The 19967-nt window shown below is 44.4% G+C and overlaps 1 protein-coding gene across 3 annotated transcripts in view; it reads left to right on the forward strand.

Annotated features, from left to right (window-relative positions):
- LOC117807957 (receptor tyrosine-protein kinase erbB-4-like) overlaps positions 1 to 19967 on the forward strand; it is a 223996-nt gene that overhangs the window by 194994 nt on the left and 9035 nt on the right. For 2 of the 3 annotated variants that reach the window (XM_034677300.1, XM_034677299.1), the window contains exons 21-24: positions 13537 to 13692; positions 15869 to 15944; positions 16183 to 16329; positions 19784 to 19881. In XM_034677300.1, coding sequence (XP_034533191.1) covers positions 13537 to 13692; positions 15869 to 15944; positions 16183 to 16329; positions 19784 to 19881 — 477 coding nt within the window. Of the gene's footprint in view, positions 1 to 13536; positions 13699 to 15868; positions 15945 to 16182; positions 16330 to 19783; positions 19882 to 19967 lie in introns of all 3 variants that reach the window. The other variant, XM_034677298.1, reaches the window with a different exon arrangement.

A 19967-nucleotide genomic window follows, 5' to 3' on the forward strand; every position in this document is an offset into this window, starting at 1 on the left:
AGATGCAGAGTGTTTGGCTTTGAGTATTTATTATAAATCTTTCTACTTTCCCTCATGTTGATCCTAATTATCCTCACAGCCTGACACAATGATCATTATCCCAACACTTCACAAAGACATGATAGGTCGCTGACGTTGTCGGGAAGCAGACGAGCCTTGAACTCTCTGCCTTGAAAGCACATCAACACTAATTCTGCTTCCTGAAATGAGTGACGGCCTCGCTGAATTAATGAATCAAGGCGCTACCCAAACAAAGTGTGCACTCTGAACACTTGAAACAGCACCAAGGCTTGAAATATAATGTGTACATTTGCTTACCCAAAGAACATTTGGGGTTATGTTTGCAAATGAAGCCGATGAAGACAGTCTGCTTGGGAAGTGTAACTGCTGGGTGAGATTTAACTTCTCTGAGTTATAACTCTGGGATGACAGTAGGGTTCCCAGGCTTGCTATTACATGCTGTGCAGGCAGACATCTGCTGTGATACAGAGGCATCACCCCATCAGCTCTGGAAGCGGCAGCAGCGAAAAATGATCTGACAAAAGGCTGATTTACTGCTGCCGCTGATAACAACAGTGTAGACTGGTACAAGAGAGGATTTCATGCTATCGTGGTTTGCCAGTTTGCGTATTGTAAAGATGTTATTCTGAGTTTGTCGGTGATGCTCTGCCTCAAAGAAAAGTCTGATCAACATTGCAGTCACATGGATGGACTGATCATGCGTGTTGCTTCGCTGCAGGACCTATTTCAAGAAAAACAAAGGAAGTGCAACATTATTCAAAGCGTGCCCATATCTCAAAAGGGTCAGAGCAGTTTTGGATATGGGAGGGGAGTGAGTTCCAGAGGGTGGGGGCGGGTATTGAGAAGGCTCTGTCCCCCCAGGGTTCGGTGCTTGGTTCTGTGAGGTGGGGACAGGAGGTTACGGGAAGGAGTGTGATGGTGGAGGAGGTCAGTGAGGTAGGAAAGGGCCTGGTGGGTGAGGAGGAGGATTTTAAACTGTATGTGGTAGGGGACGGGGAGCCAATGAAGATGTTGGAGGACGGGGGTGATGTGGTCACAGGTGAGGAGGCGTGCAGCAGAGTTCTGAATGTATTGCATTTTATGGAGGACTTTGGATGATGTGCCGTACAGGATGCTATTACATATGAACTAACCTCACTTAGTGCAAAGACACATGTAGCTGGAGATCATCTTTGAGTTTGCATTGCATGATTTGATGGTAATACCAATCAGCTGCATGTTCATAATTCCCCCCCTGTGCTTGAAGACCATTTTAAAAACCATCCTCTGGTTAATGTCTTCCTTCTGAGGGACTATCAGACTTGATTTGTGCTGGTCATCATTAAGGCCACACCATCTTTAGTTTCATCAATCTAAGTCAGTGATGAGAGCTTTGGCTTCATGGGTGAGGGTGGGGTTAGTGTGGTAAGGCTTAACCCTTTTGCCCCTATGATGGATGATTCCCACGAGCTTCAGGAACGGGTTACTTAAGCAGGTACTTATTGCCATAATTGGATTCGATTTCACCTGTGGCAGCAGGGGTGGCGAAAGTGTCAGTTTCTCAGCGGGTTTCTTTAAGTGAAGAAGAGCAAGAGAGATTATTCACAACTGTCCTCGACAGACCCGGTGAAATAGAATCCAGTAAATACGTTTGTCCTGATTGATCGGGAATATCCTGTTCATTTTTGTGAGTTCTTGCTGTTGACTGTAGATAAATGAGCCTGACTGATTGATTGGAAATCACAGACTGATAATTAGTTTTTACTGAGCGAATTAGTGAATCAATTTGAGGGAATCAATAAGGTCTGTTGTGTTCCTATTAGCCTTTGAAAGATCTGTCATTTCCATTATTGGTTCCAGTTCGGTCAACAATAAGTAGAAGTCACCTGAGTGCCGGTTAGACCCTCGGCTTCCTGGGCTCAATACAGGGTCCTGTCGGAAAGTCTATCACAGGTCTCACATCATTCAGTGCTTCAGCTTTTGATACCTCTGTCTGGAACAAGCTGAAAGTGGACTGATATGTTGATAACATGACTTAGAAGATAGCTAAATAAAACACCCAGAGAATCCAAGATTACTGCTAGTGAATCATTTTGACTTTACTTAATTCCACCTCCTACCGCCACAGACGCAGCAAGGAGTCCATGTAACAGCATGTGTTTTGCAGACCAAACAACCTTCAACCCGTGAAGTTAAAATGCGTGCAGCATTAAAGTCAGACCGCTCAGTCCTCCTGTTATATTAGCCTCTTAGATCCTCCTCCCAGGGCCTCCATCTTATCGCCCCGAGGTGCTAAAAAGAAGATGCTTTGCTGTTTGACCATGAGCATTAATGCGTGCGCATCTCTGTGTAGCCAATCCGAGCACATGCCCATGTGTGTTTGGGCATGTGAGGCAAATAAATAACCTAGAGCCCTCTTCTTTGAGTGATCTCCGCGCTCTCAAGGTAATGATGGGGAACCTGTCCTCGAGGAAAAGAGCATCCTTCCAAAGACACACAATTTTCCAGCAAAGGGGAGAATCATTTTCTCTCACTCTTCAGTTTGCTTTGAAAAGGCTTTTGTCAAGACGGAGGGCAGAGGAGAGGAAGAGACGGTGTTTAAAAAGGAAGTGAGAGAGTGGGCGCAAAAGCACATTTCTAAATTTTAAGACCTGAGGGGAACAGGGACGACTTACTGCTTATTGTTGGGTGAACTTTTATGCAAAGCAGCGTGTTAAAAGATACGATTGATACCATTTAAATAAATGAATCAGACTAGCTGTTCCCTCTGCTATTGTTTTATGCTAAGCTAGCCTAGCTTACTTAATAACTTGTTTCATGATAGTGTGTTCAGTCGGAGTAAGATGATGACTGATTTGTATCCATGCTATCTTCAGACCAGGTGGAGAGAAACTCTCTGTATTCCTTTTCCACCGTCGTGTCGTGGCAACTCTCCAACCTGCCCCCCCTCAACCCGACTCTCACCCACCACCGTCATCACACCGGCACAAACACCCAGCCGTATGTGGGCTCTGACCCGGGCAGGTGACCGCTGCGCCGCAAATTGATTGGCCGCGGCCTGTCGCCAGGCAGTGACTCTTCATCACTGAGTGTTTTGGGCATTGAGATAATGGCCCCCATTAATCTACAGCCACACTCAGGGCTGCCCCACTCCCTCTGCCACGCACACAATGACTGACGCTCACATAGTCACACACACATGCACTCACACACAGAGTACAGGACAGGACACACACACAGGTCTCTATAGATCTGTGTGAATGGCCTCTAATTTATTAGTCTGGATCTTTCCTTTCCTTTCTTCCCCTTCTCTGTCCTTTCCTTTATTTCTTTGCCATTTTTTGCTCTGCCTGCTCCCTTCCCTTCCTCTCCTCTTCTCTTTCCTCATTTCTTTTCATTGTCTTTCCTTCCTCACCTCCTCATATAGATTATTTCCTTTCCTTGTTTTCTTCCTCTTAACATCTTATTATCCTTTTGTCTTTTTGACTCCCTGTTGATGCACTTTTCTATCCTCCTCATTTTTCCCATCAAGTTCTCTCCTTCCTTGTCTTTCCTTTCCCTGCATTCCTTCAGTTTCATTTCCTCTGCCCTAATTTTGTCATCTTCCCTCTTCTTCTTCTTCCTTTCTTTGCTCACCAACATCCACATCTTCTTTCCTTCCCTCCTCGTCTGTGTCTCTGTCTCATGTTCTCGGGTTAACTGAGGTCAGAGTTTGCTCTACATCTCCCTGTGCATTGCTCCCTCCGGGCATCATAACCTCGAGTGACTGTGTGTGTTTGCATGTGTGTGTAACTGTTCATGAAGATGCAGAAAACTCAGTAAAGAATGACCTCTTTTCTCTCTTCTCTCTGTCGTCTCCCTCTTGTCTTCATCTTCTCTTTATCACTCACTAACTGAACCTCTTTCTCCCCTCACACACACACACATACTCACTGTATTTTTTTTCATTAGCTTTTGGATTATTAATGGAATAATTAGGTTTGGGATGTATTTTAATGAACAAATCAATCACTGAATTAAATATGGGATCGGGACTGAGTGTACGCGAGGCTACGGGAGTCTTTTAATTTGGCGGTCCTCTCACTTTCTCTCCCTCTGTCTTCGTCGCTCCTCGGGCTCGGTGTAATAAAAGTAGAATAGATTCAGCGAGTGGCCGTCCTGATGTGAAATGATTGGCTTTGGCAGGGCTGGACGAAGGGTCTGGATTGGTTTTTTGGGGGGTAGAGGGGGACTGTTGGACAGGTCGGAGGAGAGGGGGAGTAAATCAGAGCCACATCGGGCCTTTTGGGTGATGGAGGAGAGCGTTTTGGTGAAGCTTACAAGAGCACAACACGCCCTGCAGTGTGAGACGCTCTCTGCAAGACCAGCGTGATACTGCAATGCATTGTGGTCACACTTTTATAGATGCATGATCGTTGAGGTCCTTAAAGAACCAAAGCTTCAACTATAAGAGCTGATAGAGCCGTGTTACAGGGTTTATTTTGAGGTTTAGTCAGCGGCTGTCGACCAGAAAGAAGTCTAAATCTGTATATATCCCTCTCTTAACATCTATGTTTTTGTAACACCAAGATTCCCTACCTTTAGTTGGATTATCTAGCCCAGACTCTCCCATAATGCAATGCTGCTGTCCTGTTCCTGCTGATCTCCTCGAGCAGGGAAAGTGCATTACACACAGAAAAGAGGCAATAAAGAGGAATGATCTTTACTCTGAGTCAAGACAGAGTCTATCCTCGTCTACTCTGACTCTGACTGTAGGCTGTAACACACACACACACACACACACACACACACACACACACATACGCACACACACACACACACACACACACACAATCTGCCTGTTCTGGCTAAATCAGCAAACACCTCCCTCGCTGCTTAGTCAGGAAAAGGAGAAGTAGAATCTCAGGACTTTTAAATTTACCTCCTGATCTTTTCCCCCATTTGTGTGCATTCATGTGTGCACTAGTGTGTGTTGATATTCCTTGTGTGTGTGTATGTGTGTGTGTTTGGATTTGCATCCCGCGTCACCCCCCCCCTGAGATGCCACCTGAAGGCGAAAGGAGATCCAATCCGGTCAAGCTTAGTGTGGAGCCCTCCGTGTCACTCTCTCCTCTCCTGCAAACGGCGCTCGGTGCTGAGCAAACACATCTCGCCTGTACTCATTAGCCAGGCCTTAAGACTCCTCTTCCTCCTCCTCCTCCTCCTCCTCCTCCCCTCCACACAGCACATATCCTTCATCTCCCCTCACTGGAGGATGGATTCCAGTCTTTGCTTTGAATCAGATCTCTCCCTCCTCCCTCCTCTCCCTCCTTGTGTCTATCATGTCATTGCATCTCAATGAGAGGAATGTCTCCGTGGACTCACGCTCATGCGGGCCTGGACACGTGGATTCAGACACTGCTGCTCAAATTGCCCTGATTTTCTGCTTTAATTTCTCGTGTGACATGTTTGCAAGCAGAATACTGAAAAGCTTTTTCAGTCCGAGAGTTAAACCGAGCAGTTTTAGAGACACTGGGTCCTGGAGGTGTCGTCATAAGAACTCACAGTAAAGACAGAAGAGGAAGGAGCTCCAACCAGACCTTTAACATCCACACAGTAAAAAACTAAGATATACATAACTTAAAGCTCCTGTTAGGAGATTTAACTGGTCATGAAACAGGCTGAATTTAACACTGATGCCTCTTAACGAGCTACAAAAGCAAACAAGATCACCAGAGACATGACTGACCTTTTCTATGCAGTTATCTTGAATACCAAAATCTACTGCAGGAGCTTTAAGACCATAAGAGATGTAGATATTTCACCTGTGAGTCCAAACGGGTGTAAAATGCTTTAGTAGTTTAGATGATGGATTTGGTCGGCAGCACTCACACGTTTAGTTTCTTTTATCCCCCTCCATATTTCCTCCTAAAACACATTACACTAAGTTATAGTGAATTTAATTCTGTCAGCAGGCTGCATGGCACTGATCCATGTTCAGCACTTCATTTCCCAGGGGGCTTCATTAATAATGCAGTCCCACAATTCTTTGCATCTCCAAGCTTGTCTGGGGACGCACATCTCGCCGTGATTACCAAACAGAGTGTTTGACTTAATAAAAAACAAAACCAACTAACATGCACACTGAGCTGTTTCCCTCCCCTCGTCCTACACACACACACACACACTCGGACACACACGGACCAATCCCAGGAGTCTGTGTGTGTCCCTGCTGATGCAACAGAACGAGGAAGAGTGTGAGGTGATGAGGGGAGCAGGCCGGCGGAGGGATAAGCCCCCCCGGGTCTTTCTAATTATCTGTAAGGATCAGCAGTGCTCAAGGATGCATAAGGGGAGGGATTTGAGCGCCAGATCCAGCAGGGAGGCAGGCCTGATTGGATCGGTCACCTCACCACGCACACACCTAATACTCCCAACGCCTGAAGCCGAGGCTCATTAGACACAGATATGAACACGATTACAGTGGACAGTCAGAGGGATTCTCCTGAAAATGTGCTTTCAAGTCTTTTTCCCTTTGAAATCATGGCGTGTCGTTTTCATACAGGAGACAACAAAACAACAACTAGTACACCTTATTCACAAAGCAGACATTTTCCTTAAACGCCATGCTGCAGGATGGGAAGCTCAGGTGTCGTCTTAATGACACACTGCTGTGTTACAAATCATTTTGAGTTGTTCAAATCTGGCAAATTGGTCTCATTTTACTGTGTCTTGATCGCTCAGGGGACTAAGAGTAAAAGAAGACCCACAAAAAAGGATGAGAAGCTGAAAAAAAGCTCAGTTTTTTTTGATTGATTGAAAAAATGTGCCACTGGAAAAAAAATATGTAGAGGTGGAATGAAAATCTGAAACCAGATAAAGAATTTTAAATGAAAAATTCAAGTCTGAATTCCCCCAATCACCAAAAATAGGTAAAAAAGAAAACCTGGAAAAGAAAAAAATCTGTAAAGAATGAAGGTTGAAATCTGTTTAGTTAAACATCAGGGGTGAAAAAAAACTTTTGAAAGTATTTTTAAAAAGAAAAATATGATGAGAAAAAATGAAATAAAAATGAAGCTATGAATCTGAGAAAAAAAACATTTCAAACTGTATTTTTTAAGTTTAAACTTCATTATTTTTCACAAACAAGAATATTGGATACTCAAAAAAAAAACTAGGATCCTCCATCCATGTAAACACACTCTGACCTTGTCAAACTTCTCCATAAATGCAGCTTCTCAGTAAACAAACATGATCCAGTTAGAGACAGACGTTTGCATGCTGTAGCTTGTTTATGACACTCAAACACATCCATGTATTTCACTGTATCGCTCTCATTATGGCTCATACGCACACCTGAGTCCTGTCTTAATGTCAACAAACTAATTTGACCGCTTTAACATGAATCACAAGTCGCCTCAGTCAGAGTCACGACAGCCTCTCGCTGCGATAATCATCAGCTGTGATTGAAATTATAACTTCTCAGTGTCACAGCGAGCAGCGGACAAATTACAGGCATTACTTTGAAGGTTGAATGCAGCGGTGAGGCGTGTGGCCTGGTTCTCGGTTTATTCAGGCCTGATGTTCTCAGGTAGAAAAGAAAGAACAAAGATATAGATGTACGCACAATATAAATGAAACACAGCCTTGAGTTGAAGCTTTGAAAACAAGTAACAGCCTTTAAAATGCTGTAATGTGTTTATTTGTAAGAGACAGTTGTTGATTTAAAAGGAATACCTGAAAGGAGCCAGATTTTTAATCCCTGATCAAAAAGTTTCCCCATTTCTAACTCTGCCGTGCCAGCCAACAGAAAAAAAAAGTTATTGACATTTGCTCATGTAAATTCAGCCAGCAGCGGTCTTTTATTGCCTGCACGGTGACATTTTGGAGGGATCTCTCCGTCCCACAGGGGAGCTGAGATCATGGCGGCAGAGCTGAGATCTTTTTCTACATTTCCCTCTCTCTCTCGTGAGCTTGGTGAAATTAGAATCGGAAGACATCAAACACGGATACGTTTCCCGACATTGTTCCAGCCCACTCCCACTGAATCTCACCCTCTCTTGCTTCTTCATCTTCAGACGCCCCTCACACACACACACACTCATAAACACACTCCGCTCAGGTTGATAGATTGGTGCATTTTTTCCTGCACTGTGGTTTCACAACGGATGAATGCAGAGCAAATGGGGCCTGCACCCCGACTGCTGCGCCACCGCTGAGCTGTCGTTATATATGTGGCATTATGTCACATTCACCTGGATCCATCATTAAGCATCCCAAGCATCCAGTGACGCACTTCTGGAGCCTGTTGGTTCCTGTGGAAACAAATCTAGACTACCTCAGCAGATTCAAGCTGATTTGTTGACCAGTTCTGTAGAAAGCACCGGGCTGAAGACGGCATAATGAGGATAATGTATCATGAACGGGTGGTTATGCATGTTAGAATCCAAACAGGGTGAGCAGGATCTTCTAGAGAGGTAGTATTTTCAATGAATGCAGGGACTTAGAGGTCCAACCAGCTGCCTTTAACATGTCTGATTGGTTAAGCACTTGCAGTGTTCTTTAACTGGTCACCAGATTATTTCTACTTTGAATTAATGTAGCAGTGAACTTCCAATCAGAACCGTGCCTGAATGTAACTCCAGATCAACTCTCCAGTGTATTTGAGCCGTCTCCAGATGTGCACGTGAGATCCTCCATCATATAGCTCAGCCCTGCAGAGGATTGGAGCTTCCAGTTGCTTTAATGCTTTGGTTTAGGATTTGCATTTGTGTAAATATGCACATGATTAAAGAGAGGCGTTTCTGGATGTTGACTCTCCTTCTCCTTCTATTTGTCTCACACACACACACACATTGAGGTTTCTCACACACGTGTGCCAGCTCTGTGGGAATGCCTCACCGTTCTATCTCCCGTGCAGCACACACATGCATGACAGACGACCACCTGCGCCACCTGAGCAGAGCCATTGTGCGCGCTCCTTATCGCGCCGGTCCCAGTCCTCGGCATGCGGACAGTCCCACATTGTTGCTGCCACTTCACCCATTCGGAGAGGCGGTTTTAGGGGGGGGGGAGTTCGGCACCACATGCGGCGGTCTTATCGCTCCCTCCAAAAAACAGGCACCTCATCCTTTAGGGTCCTGTAGGAAACGGAGCCTTTTTTTCCTGCTTTTCTTTAACTGAATAAACTGCTGCTTATTGATACTGTGCGAGTGTTTGAACCCAAGAGTTGTATCATTACGACTGTTTAACCACTGACTGTTCAAGCTGTGCACTCCAAAAGCAAGTTGCCAAACAACAAATGCAGAGAAGTTGCTCTAAATCATCCTGCAGACATTTTTTGTTTGTGTGAATATTGCAAGCAGGATCTCCAAAAGCCCCAAGTTGAATTTATAACCTCCTGTACTCCATCATGTCCATCCTCCTCTTTCTCCACTTACCTTCCAACAGCTCGGCTTTCTACCCAGCACATTTTTTTTTATCCGCAGCATTTCCCCTCCTGCTGAGTTGCACTGCTCCAACACCGCTCCACTCTCCTTTCAAGCCCTGTTTTCCTCCTCTTGTTTTCCTCTATTACCGAACACCTCAGATGTTTTTTCTTCCCTGCCAGCGAGGAGGTGCTAATGGGTCGTGGACCAGCCGTGACCCGGCCTGTTGCGTGCTTCTGAAGACTTTTTAGCCTCTGTAAACAATTCAGGACTTCACGCAGGCAGAGAAAAAAGACTTTCAGAGGTGTTTAAGAAGGAGATTCTTTTCCCTGCATGGTAGCTAGAGTCGGGTGAAAGGAGGGTAAGCTTTAAGGAGTAATTATTCCAAACAAACCACATCCACTCAGAAGTCATTTGACTAAACACTCAGGAGGAGGAAAAGAACAATTCAAAGTAGTTTTATGAATCCATCTTCTGCATCATGTTCATCTTAAGAGAGGCGTCAGATACGAGTAAAGTGAACTTATGATGCATGTAAAGATGGCTCAGCTTTTTAACAGTCTGATTTTTAAACTTTTGGCGTCAGTTTAAAACCTCAACACACGAGGAGTGAGTTGCTAACAGGTCACTTTAGCGCTGACTCATCCTCAAGCTCGCTCAGACTCCTGCAAAGTTTTTTCTATCGAATCATCTCCAGAAAAAAATCAGAAAAACAAGAGAAGTTCAAATATTGTAGATTATTCTGGTAGCTCTTCATGCTCTGAGGGCAGGGAACAGCTCTGGTGTTATTTGGGTTGTACTCAAGTGCTCAACCTTACAGAGACCTGCAGTGGACCTTTCAGAAAGGGCAGTGTTTGTGGAAATGGTTGAACGTTTGAAAGCTGCTGTTGATTAAATTGCCGCTACTGTGGCTCTGGCCTCGTGTCAACATCAAGCTGACCTGGCATACTGAATAGTTGTAAGAGTTTATGAACATTATAACTTTAATGCGGCAGTTTCAAAGCTTTAAAACAAGTGTATCCTCACTAAGTTGAAATAATATAACTTTTATATCTACAAGTTCCCAACAAATGTGATCAGATGTCTTTGAAATTGGTGCCACCTTATTTTCCTCCTCACACGAGCTTGTACGTTACATCACACCGCTCGCTCTCACGGTGTCTCAGACTTAGAGATGTACCTCTGTTAAGTCCGTGAAGGCTTAGGCCTGTCTCGCTGCAAATTCAGTAAGTGCTTAAGAGCTCTAAAATGAACTTTAGGAGCATTCTTGGTGGATTGTAAGTGTCTGAAAATACCTGCAGACTTTCTTCAAGAATTTGTCATGAGTCATAGCTTTTGTTTTATCGATAAATGAATTTGCCCTTGTGCAGACACTTTGTTACAAGTTTTCAGTCTTCTATTGTTCTTCCTCTGAAACTCAAAAGACACTCAGTCATGATGCATTTTCCTGCCATTTCTTGCGCATCAACATGTACGTCATATTTCCCCCCCTAAAGGTCAGCCCAAAAACATGTACTTAAAGTGCAGAAAGTTTGAGGTCTGGAGTGCTGCGCAGACAGCTTTGATTTCTTCAAGAAGAGTAATGGAGGAGAAAAAAGTACAAAGTGATTTTGCCTCTGAGGCAGGCAGACAGGTACTTCAATCATTCAGAATTCAGTCAAGCTGTTGTTGCACCTTCCAGCAGACGGCTTAATTTTGCTTAGATTGTGATCCGTGCTCTGAAACAAAGAGAGCATTTCCCAAGATTCATTACATGAGCAGGATGTGTCTGTTTCATGATCGTACGACCAGTCAGGAGAGATTTTAACTTCCTGAACCTGCAGGAGAATCAAGTCCACCAGAGCATTGGTGTATATCAAAGACATGGATGTGGTCTCAGTGATGTCACGTATTGGTTTCTGAAGCCCAATGATGGCGGTCTCCATAAATGCTGACTCAACCTAAGGTTTCTTGTCCCAGGCTGTATTTGTGCTTTAAAAATTAGCATTTATAAGACTTAATTACCTCTTTTGTACGTTTCTGTCTGATGTAGAGGCTCTATACTTACAAGTTATCCATTTCTGCGTCCATGTTTGCCAACCGTAGGACTCGGGGGAATGTCAAACTTTAAGCAGTGTTAAAGCAGAACAATCAGCGGGACCCTCCTGAGTTTAAACCGCGGCTGGCCCTCGTCCTCCACCGGGACGCCGCTGTTTACCACCCGGAGTGGCTGAAAATTAATTGGCTCCTTGAGCTGCCGTACATTCCCCCTCTGTCAGTGCGATGGCCTCCCCTCATTGCGCTGTCACTTTAAGTCGAAGTGTATTAATGGACTGTGTGGGCCATTGATTCCTAATTCCTCCCGACGTCGACATCGGGGATAAATATTGCGTGGCACGCCCGTCTTCAGGCTTATTGTAATCAGCATTGTTATTGATCGCCTGCTTGAACCCCCCAGAAGTAATCTATTTTAAATACACTTTCAGCAAACAAGAGGGTAGACCTGGTCTGGTTCCAGCACAGAAAGAAAAGGACACAGGGAAAAGGAAGTAGGAAGTGTCCCGAAGTGCTAGAAAACGAGAAGGCTGATAGAAATATTGAAGAAGTCAGGAAGAATGCACCGTGAGATATGTCTTTGGTGGTCTCCGGGTGGTCTCTGTCAGCGGTTGTGTGTCTGCCCGTCTGTCTCTGCGAGGCCGGCGGATGATGGATGAGGGCTCAGCCAGACGTCGGCGCTATCGATTTATCCTCACATTCATCTGGGGGGAGGTGGAGCGGGGCGACTCTGCGAGACAAGCGTTTCAACACATTGTACCTCCAAAAACACACACACACACACATTTATATATAAAGAGAGATATAAATACAATATATTCAGTGTGAGGAGCTCAAATAGACGATGATTCTCTCGCACCGGTGGAGGCGTGGGCCTTGGGTAGACATCTCTCATTGTCTGCTGAGTACAATGACTGCCTCTCGCCTCACCGAGGTGCTTTTATTGATCCACCTGCAAAGTGGCATCCACTTGTTTAACATCCACTCTAATACTCTCCAATTGGCCCAGCCTTGCCTGTCTGCTCGTCTGGCTGTTTTTGTTCAGCTATGAGCGCAGAAGACGGAGAGAGAGGAGTGTGTTTGTGCTCAAGAGGGCATGATGAAGCCTGCGTGTGTGTACTCATGAAGAAGCATGCTGTAGTGTACGGCGAGGTAAATCTTTGTGTGTGTGTGTGTGTTCGGTACAAGCCTGCACGGCTGCAAATAGGTTTTTTGTACGTCTGTCAAAGAGTCCATCCAGCCCATTGAGCGACAAATTAAGCCTGCAAAGCAAAGTTGCCATTCTCTGCGTCTCTTTCTCTCTTTGCTCAAGGCTTTGTTGTTTTTCCCCTTTTGCTTGCTTCGCTCGCCCGGTGTTCATAATCAACGTTAACAAACTGGAAGGACATCCATTGTTCTCGCCGCCTGGTCTGTTTTCGTAACGGCACCAATTACCAGGGACAAGGAGGCGCTATGTCACAATCACAATCTCAGCTATGAGTGAATAAGATTACACTTGAGCTGGACGCGTTGAAGGAGTAGATATTGATGTTGCTCATCTGAGGCTTTTAAGAATATATACCTCTTTTCTGTCTCTGGTTAAATAGGAGGATTTTCAGATGACATAAGGATCATAAATGGACATGTGTGCCCTGAAGGGTTACATAGCAGCCTTTACAGCTGCTCTGATGGCTGAGTAAGACACTCTATTGGAGCAGTTTCAAAAGTCTAATATGTAAAAGCAGAGGGCCTGGGTTAAACATTAGTATCATTACCTTGTATCTAACTGTGTACTTGATTTTAAGATTTGAGAGGCTCTCCTGTTGTCAGAAGTCTAAATCTCCAACATCCCTGACATCCTCTGAATTGCCATAAAAGCTGCGTCACGATACTTTGTCTGCAAGAGTCTTATATGTGATGCATGAAAGACTGAATCTAAATGTCTGTGTGGGTGTGCTTTTAATGACGATGACAGTTATGACAATAATTTGATGTTCGCTCTGACATTTACCGCATCGACAAGCTCCGGCTGCTGCGATCCTGAATGTGAAATGATAAACGGCTTCATGAAAGTATTCATAGTCGCTTCTTTGTCTCTCTTTCTCTTCTCTCTCAGGGAATGATGTACCTGGAGGAGAGGAGGCTGGTCCACAGGGACCTGGCCGCCCGCAACGTGTTGGTGAAGTCGCCCAATCACATCAAGATCACCGACTTCGGCTTGGCACGGCTGCTGGACGCCGATGAGAAGGAGTACAATGCCGACGGGGGCAAGGTTGGTGTAAGTGGAGGCGTGTTTTTTGTGTGTGTGTGCAGAGCTTACCTGGTGACTGAACACACGGGACGACTTACATAATCACGGTTGACATAAGTAGTAAATACAGCAAACAAAAGGTAATAAAAGAAAAGGTCAGAGCTGCTGCAGAGAGAAGTGAGGACAGAAACTAAAGAGCCTCGTTGGGCCCAGGGGAGAGGTGTGTGTCTGAACATGAGTGTGTGCAACGCTTCTTAATACTGTTAGTGTATAAATGTCAAATTAAAGACAGACTGAACACAAAGACTCACTCTTCAAGAGTTCACTGATCGAATATTTCTTACTTGCACTTCATCAATGTCTCACAGTCTTTATTTTTTATCTTAGTGTTACTTTTTTAAGGAACAACTTGAAGAAAGAACAGAAAGTTAAGATCTGACGGTGCAAAGGTCACTCAGTACTTGGCTTTGCATGTTTGCCTTATGCATGAGAATGATAGAGTAGTTTGTTGAATGTTATTTATTTTTTTCTGATTATAAATACTGTGAAAGCAGCTCAATGTGTGCAGCATACAAGCCTGAGAAAATTGTCCTAAGTGGAGAGTGTGTCATAGCTTTTTGTATGGTCCCATTTAGTCCTATTGGATCCTTTCATATCCAATCATATCACATCTTACTGGACGTCTACTTTGTATCATATCATTGAGTTTCATTTTCTCATCATAGTTTCATACTTTCAGTTTCTTAAAACTGTCTAATCCTAAATGTTGAAGTCTGTGTTCTTGCAGCAAACAGAGACAGAGAGGAAAGGGTTCAGAGAAAAGTTTGTGTCAACTCTAACTTTTTGTGTGATCACTCACTTGAAATGTCATTGAAGCCAATAACAGCACAGGATTTGTCATTTTTAACCTTATCTGAAGTGCGTCTGTGTTTATTTTGGTGAAAGACATCACGGCAATGCAACGGTGATATAACCACAAGAATAAATCAGGATGTTAATGAGAAGTATGTACTACAAGAAGAGATTCAGGTGTTGTAATATGAATGTTTCAGGTGTAAAACTGTTCTTGTAAATACATGAGATGTAGAAATCCACCTGTAAGACCAACATGAACATGAAGTTTGTGTTTGGCGTGTCGTGCAGCAACATGTTAACCAATTCCCAAACTGTGAACCTCTCTCCATCCGGCAAGTTTCACTAAAACACAATTTAGAAGCACTTCATCCAAACAAATCGTGCAGCCACAGTTCCAATCAGTTTGTTTTGTTTGGGGACCCGGACGACATTAATCAGAAGCCCCTTCACTTCCCCTCGCTCGAGACTCGCTATGCAAATTGTCCTGATCAACTCCCTTTATTAAATCGTCTGTCTCATTGCTGCATCTATTCAGCTGGAGGCCTGCAGGTAGCCAGCGCATGATGAGTTGGAGTTTACTTGTAAGTGTTTATATGAAGCAGACCAGGTGAGGCTGATGTGAGTGACGCCATGTTGATGTGAGAAATAAAGAGCTGTTGTCAGCACATCTACATGTGTGGCATAAAAATAAACGCGCCAGGAGAGATAAATCAACAAAGATGAAAGTGCTGCATTTCCAACCTGATGCGTTTCATTTCCCTCTCTTCCTGTTCATTTCCCCGAAGAGCGAGTGTGCGTGTCGGACTCCCACGCCGAAGGGAGGGGCTGTAATTTAAATGACCAGTGGGTGTTGCATGTGTTCATGTGTGCTTTCACATGCTAAAGGGCCGCATAATTGCTTTGTTCAGTGAGCTCTACAGCCTCTACAGTCAATATGGAAATTACATGGCGGTTATGATAAGACCGTGTGTCGTTGTCCTTGTCAGGAATGTCAAAGGTCCTGTTGTTATTATTATTTCACACCTAAAGGCTGGAGTGATAATGAGATAAACGAGCAATACATGCTCATTTAGTATCTTTAAAGCCCCCTCAGTATTGACGATCCCGAGGTTAGACTGAAGCCAATCAATCACACTACTTGAGTAATATCGAGCAAAGCAGAACTATGCCTGAAAGTGCCGTCGATATCTCAATATCTCTCTAATACAAGATTAAAAGACAGAGCATCTGCCCAGGGAAAATAAGCATTATGGGAATAGTCTTCAAACAATAATACAAGTTAAACCCTGAGTACAGAATTACTACTCTCCCCGTCATAATGCCTCTGTCACTGTCTCCTCAGATGCCAATTAAATGGATGGCTCTGGAGTGCATCCACTACAGGAAGTTCACCCATCAGAGTGACGTGTGGAGTTATGGTGGGTGTTCATCTTAATGTTTTGTGCAGACGTCAGTGTTTCGTCTGCTCATACCTGTGGGAGGAAAAAAAAATAAAAAAATCAATGACCTGAAATCCTGCTTCCTGCATTTGCATTTTCGCCCCCTTATCCGTCTGCTTATCTTGTTCTCTGTTGCTCTCCGGCTTTTTGTCTCACCTTCCCATCTCTCTACCTGTCTTTCTTGTTCCGTCTCCTCCTCTCTTTTTGCATCCTGCAGGAGTGACCATCTGGGAGCTGATGACATTTGGAGGCAAACCGTACGACGGCATCCCCACACGGGAAATCCCCGACATTCTGGAGAAAGGGGAGCGTCTGCCGCAGCCGCCCATTTGCACCATCGATGTCTACATGGTCATGGTGAAATGTGAGAAAACTCAATTTTATTAAGCAAACAATCATGGAACCGACTTCTAAAAATAAACACCTCCCCCTTTCCACTTTTGACTTGAACACCCTGTAAAAAGGCCTCTTTGACACCTACAGACGGTCTGAAGTGACAAAAGTGTGAATTAAAAGATGATGAAATGCTCACGAAATCAACCATCCTGACACATCCTGACGAAATCAGCATCCTGACCCTGTACAGTACAGAAAGCACCTCCTTAAAAGTCAAGTTGCTCATCACAGTGCGCTCAGTACTGCCTCTTGTGGCTCGGATGAGTATTGCAAGCTTAAGAGTAAAGTCTCAGATGTTTGCAAGAACAGGGAAGATAATAAATGTCCATATTAAGCTCCAAAAGCAGGTTCATACACGTAACATTGAACTGTTTGTGCATCAAATGTGCCGACTAGACTTTAAATAACTGGTTGAGACGTTTTGAAAGAAGCTGAAAACATCCTCTCTGAATTATACACTCGTGCTAATTGATGTCAAACAGCTCGCGATGGCCTCACACTTTGATATACAGAAACAGAGAATCAAAGCTGCTAACACTGAAATCTTGTCAAGGTTTAGACAGCTAATTATACCTCCAGAGTTTGCACTTTCTAAGAATTTCTCCATAAAAATTAAACACCAGTGACATAAAGCGGCGTGGTGTTTATTGCATATTTCTAGAACATAAGTGCCTTAGTCACAGGTGGCAGCATCAAAGGTAATGTTACAGATCAGCACTCCGACAAAGAGAGTTGTTGTTGAGCACATTAAATCATGTTTATACACCGCTGCAGCTCGGCGTGCTGTGTCACAGATGAGATGCAGTTTAATAACAGGGTTCATATTTTTAATATTCATCCGGTAAGGTGTTGTGTGAGCTCTGGGGTTTTCGATTCAAGGCTGCAAGAGAAGTTGATATGCAAAAAGAACAAGAGATGAAAAACAAGACGTGTTACAAAACTGATGAGATGCTGCTTTACGGTCTGAAACACGCCGGCCCCTCCCCCACCACCATGACTGTGCCCATGTTCCTGTTCATGTCATCTTCCATCTGGACTACCCCACCTCCCTCGTCCAAAGCTCCTCATTCCCCCTAAATTCTCCCATGTTTCTCCCATCTCCATCTTGGATGCGGAGTCCTGTTTCTGGTGGTCATGGCTGGAGAGGGATCCACCCTCCCATATTTCCAGGAAAGGATCCAGACGTAGAGGCTTAAAAATCTGCCAGCTATCAGCAGCTTGGCGCTCCTCTTCCTCGCTCCAGTCTGGTCATCGCTGTACCAAGCCTTAACCCAGCAATGGGGGAGTGACTTCTCTGTCACTATCTCTTGTCTGGTGGCTTAAATGCTCATAAACATTACCTCACAACAACTTCTCTCCATTTACTTTTGATCCAGCTCTAAGCTTTTTTATTCCATTATCTACTTCTCTGCTGCACACTCGTTGTTTTCTGCTCTTCAAACTTCACCACAAATTCATCCCCTGCACTCATAATTCACTCTGGCATTTAAGCAGTCTGCTGCGGCTGCTGTCCTCATCCAAACGTGTTGAAAGAGAATGATGCGATTCAGCTCGGAGCTTGATACCAAAACGTATTCCTGTGACAAAAATGTTAATCCAATGGAAATGTCATAATATCTAATTGTTTTATATCCAAGTGAAAAACTACTGCCAATGGCTTTTGACAGCGCGGGAAGCCCTGCAGCCATTTAGCCTAATAACAATGCCAGCTGATTTCTGTTATTGCTCCCCCGGAGGAAGAGGAAACATTTTCTGTGCTGTGTAGAATCTGTCTACACAATAATGTTATAAATGCTGAGGTTAAAGGGATTCCCTTAACTGAACTTAAGCTGAAATGCTCGGGGCTTGCTGCATATTCCTGTGCCTGTATTCACAAACTCTGAGAATCCTCTCGGAGAGCTTCTTTAAATATTCCAGTAAAGGAGTCCTTGCTTAGGGGTGGTTTGGGAACACTCTCAGAGAAACTCTGAGCAAAGAAGGGACAGGAACATTCATCTCAGCGAGGAGGCGGGGTTGACCCTGGAACCAAACAAACCAACAAACAAATAAACAAAAATGCTCTCTTAGTAAAGAGTAGATTCTGTTAAAGAGGCAGTGCTACAAACCCAGAGAAAGACCTGAGCGCACCACAGGCACTAAATGATTTTAAATGACGTCGCATTAGAATTAGCTAAAAGAGGTCAAACGCTGAGTCAAACTAGCAAGATGGTCACGCCACCCCCGTGAAGAGCCTGAGCAATCGCCTGCATTAATTCTAATTACCTGTTGACGGAGCGCGTTGTTTGTGATTTGGTGCGCCGTCACACCGCGTGCCCCGCCGCCTCAGCGCCACCCCAATAAAGACAAAATGGAGTTTGATTGCCGGAGTAATTGCACCTCATTTAGGTAATGTGCCTGTGTGGGGGGCGCTAGGCGCAGGAAATTAGATGAACTGAGAGAAGACGGCGGCAAAGAGTTCAGGGTTTATCTAAGGAGAGCAGGATTAGGATCACCAATGGCATTAATGGGTACTGTGAAAGAAATGTTAAGGCTTTATGGAGGGGAGACATGCATGCATCAATCGGGAAGTTTAATAAAGTGAAGAGAGTTCTATTGGCCCCGAGGACTGCACACAGACCCCTCTGTTGTAGAATATATAATAAGGATACAGAAGCTGAAATGCAGCCCAGTTTGCCGACAGTCTAATCAGAGCTGAAACACCACCTGGCCTCTCGCTTCACCTGCAGGGGTTTGCTGTGTTTACTGCAGCCTTGGCCTCAGGAAGAGTAAAGCAGGCTGCAGATCAAAATGAAAAAAACACACACTCTCCTGTACCGCAATAACCAGCTCGGAGTTGCCCTTGAGCAAAGCTCTCCAGCCCCTCAGCCCTACGTAGGAACTTTATTAGAGTGAACAATATGCTTGCTCATTTAGCGTTCACTGGATGACTGAAGGTCTAAGTTAAATAGAGCCCAAGCCTTTTCAGTGCATATTCTGCATAGCTCTCATCGGGAGAATACTGAGAGTTATCCGCTTTGGCTGCAGTCTATAAGAATCTTTGTTATCTCTTAACCTTCCTTATTGCATACAGCAATAATATGTATTTAATGAGATTTATGGTTGCATAGAAATGAATGTAGGGACATGGCCGTGCTAATCTGCAGATGTAACAGCAGCAGCCTTCGACGGAATATGACAACAAACGTCTGCATGTTAAAGCTCCTGTGAGGAGCTTTTAACTGAGTTAGAAAGAAGCAGTTAAATCTGTGACAGTTTAAGAGGTATCACTTTGTCCACAGGGGGCGCCAAAGTCAACACAAACAGAAAGTTCCTCACAGGAGCTTTAATATACAGATAGTTTCTAGCTGAAGCCTGTAGCCATTTTCAATCAATTTATTCCTCTCTTCATTTTCTTCTTCTTCTCTCCCTCTTTCCACCCTCAGGCTGGATGATTGATGCAGACAGCAGGCCAAAGTTTAAAGAGCTGGCTGCTGAGTTCTGCAGGATGGCCCGTGACCCCCAGCGATACCTGGTCATCCAGGTGTGTTCTCCTAACAGGCTCACTGTCAGAGCGTTTGATAATGAGGAGTTTCTTTGCAGCTTACCAGACAGTGAATTGAAGATTTG

Source organism: Notolabrus celidotus, chromosome 24 (assembly GCF_009762535.1).
Source record: "Notolabrus celidotus isolate fNotCel1 chromosome 24, fNotCel1.pri, whole genome shotgun sequence".
NCBI classification, from domain to species: Eukaryota; Metazoa; Chordata; class Actinopteri; order Labriformes; family Labridae; genus Notolabrus; species Notolabrus celidotus.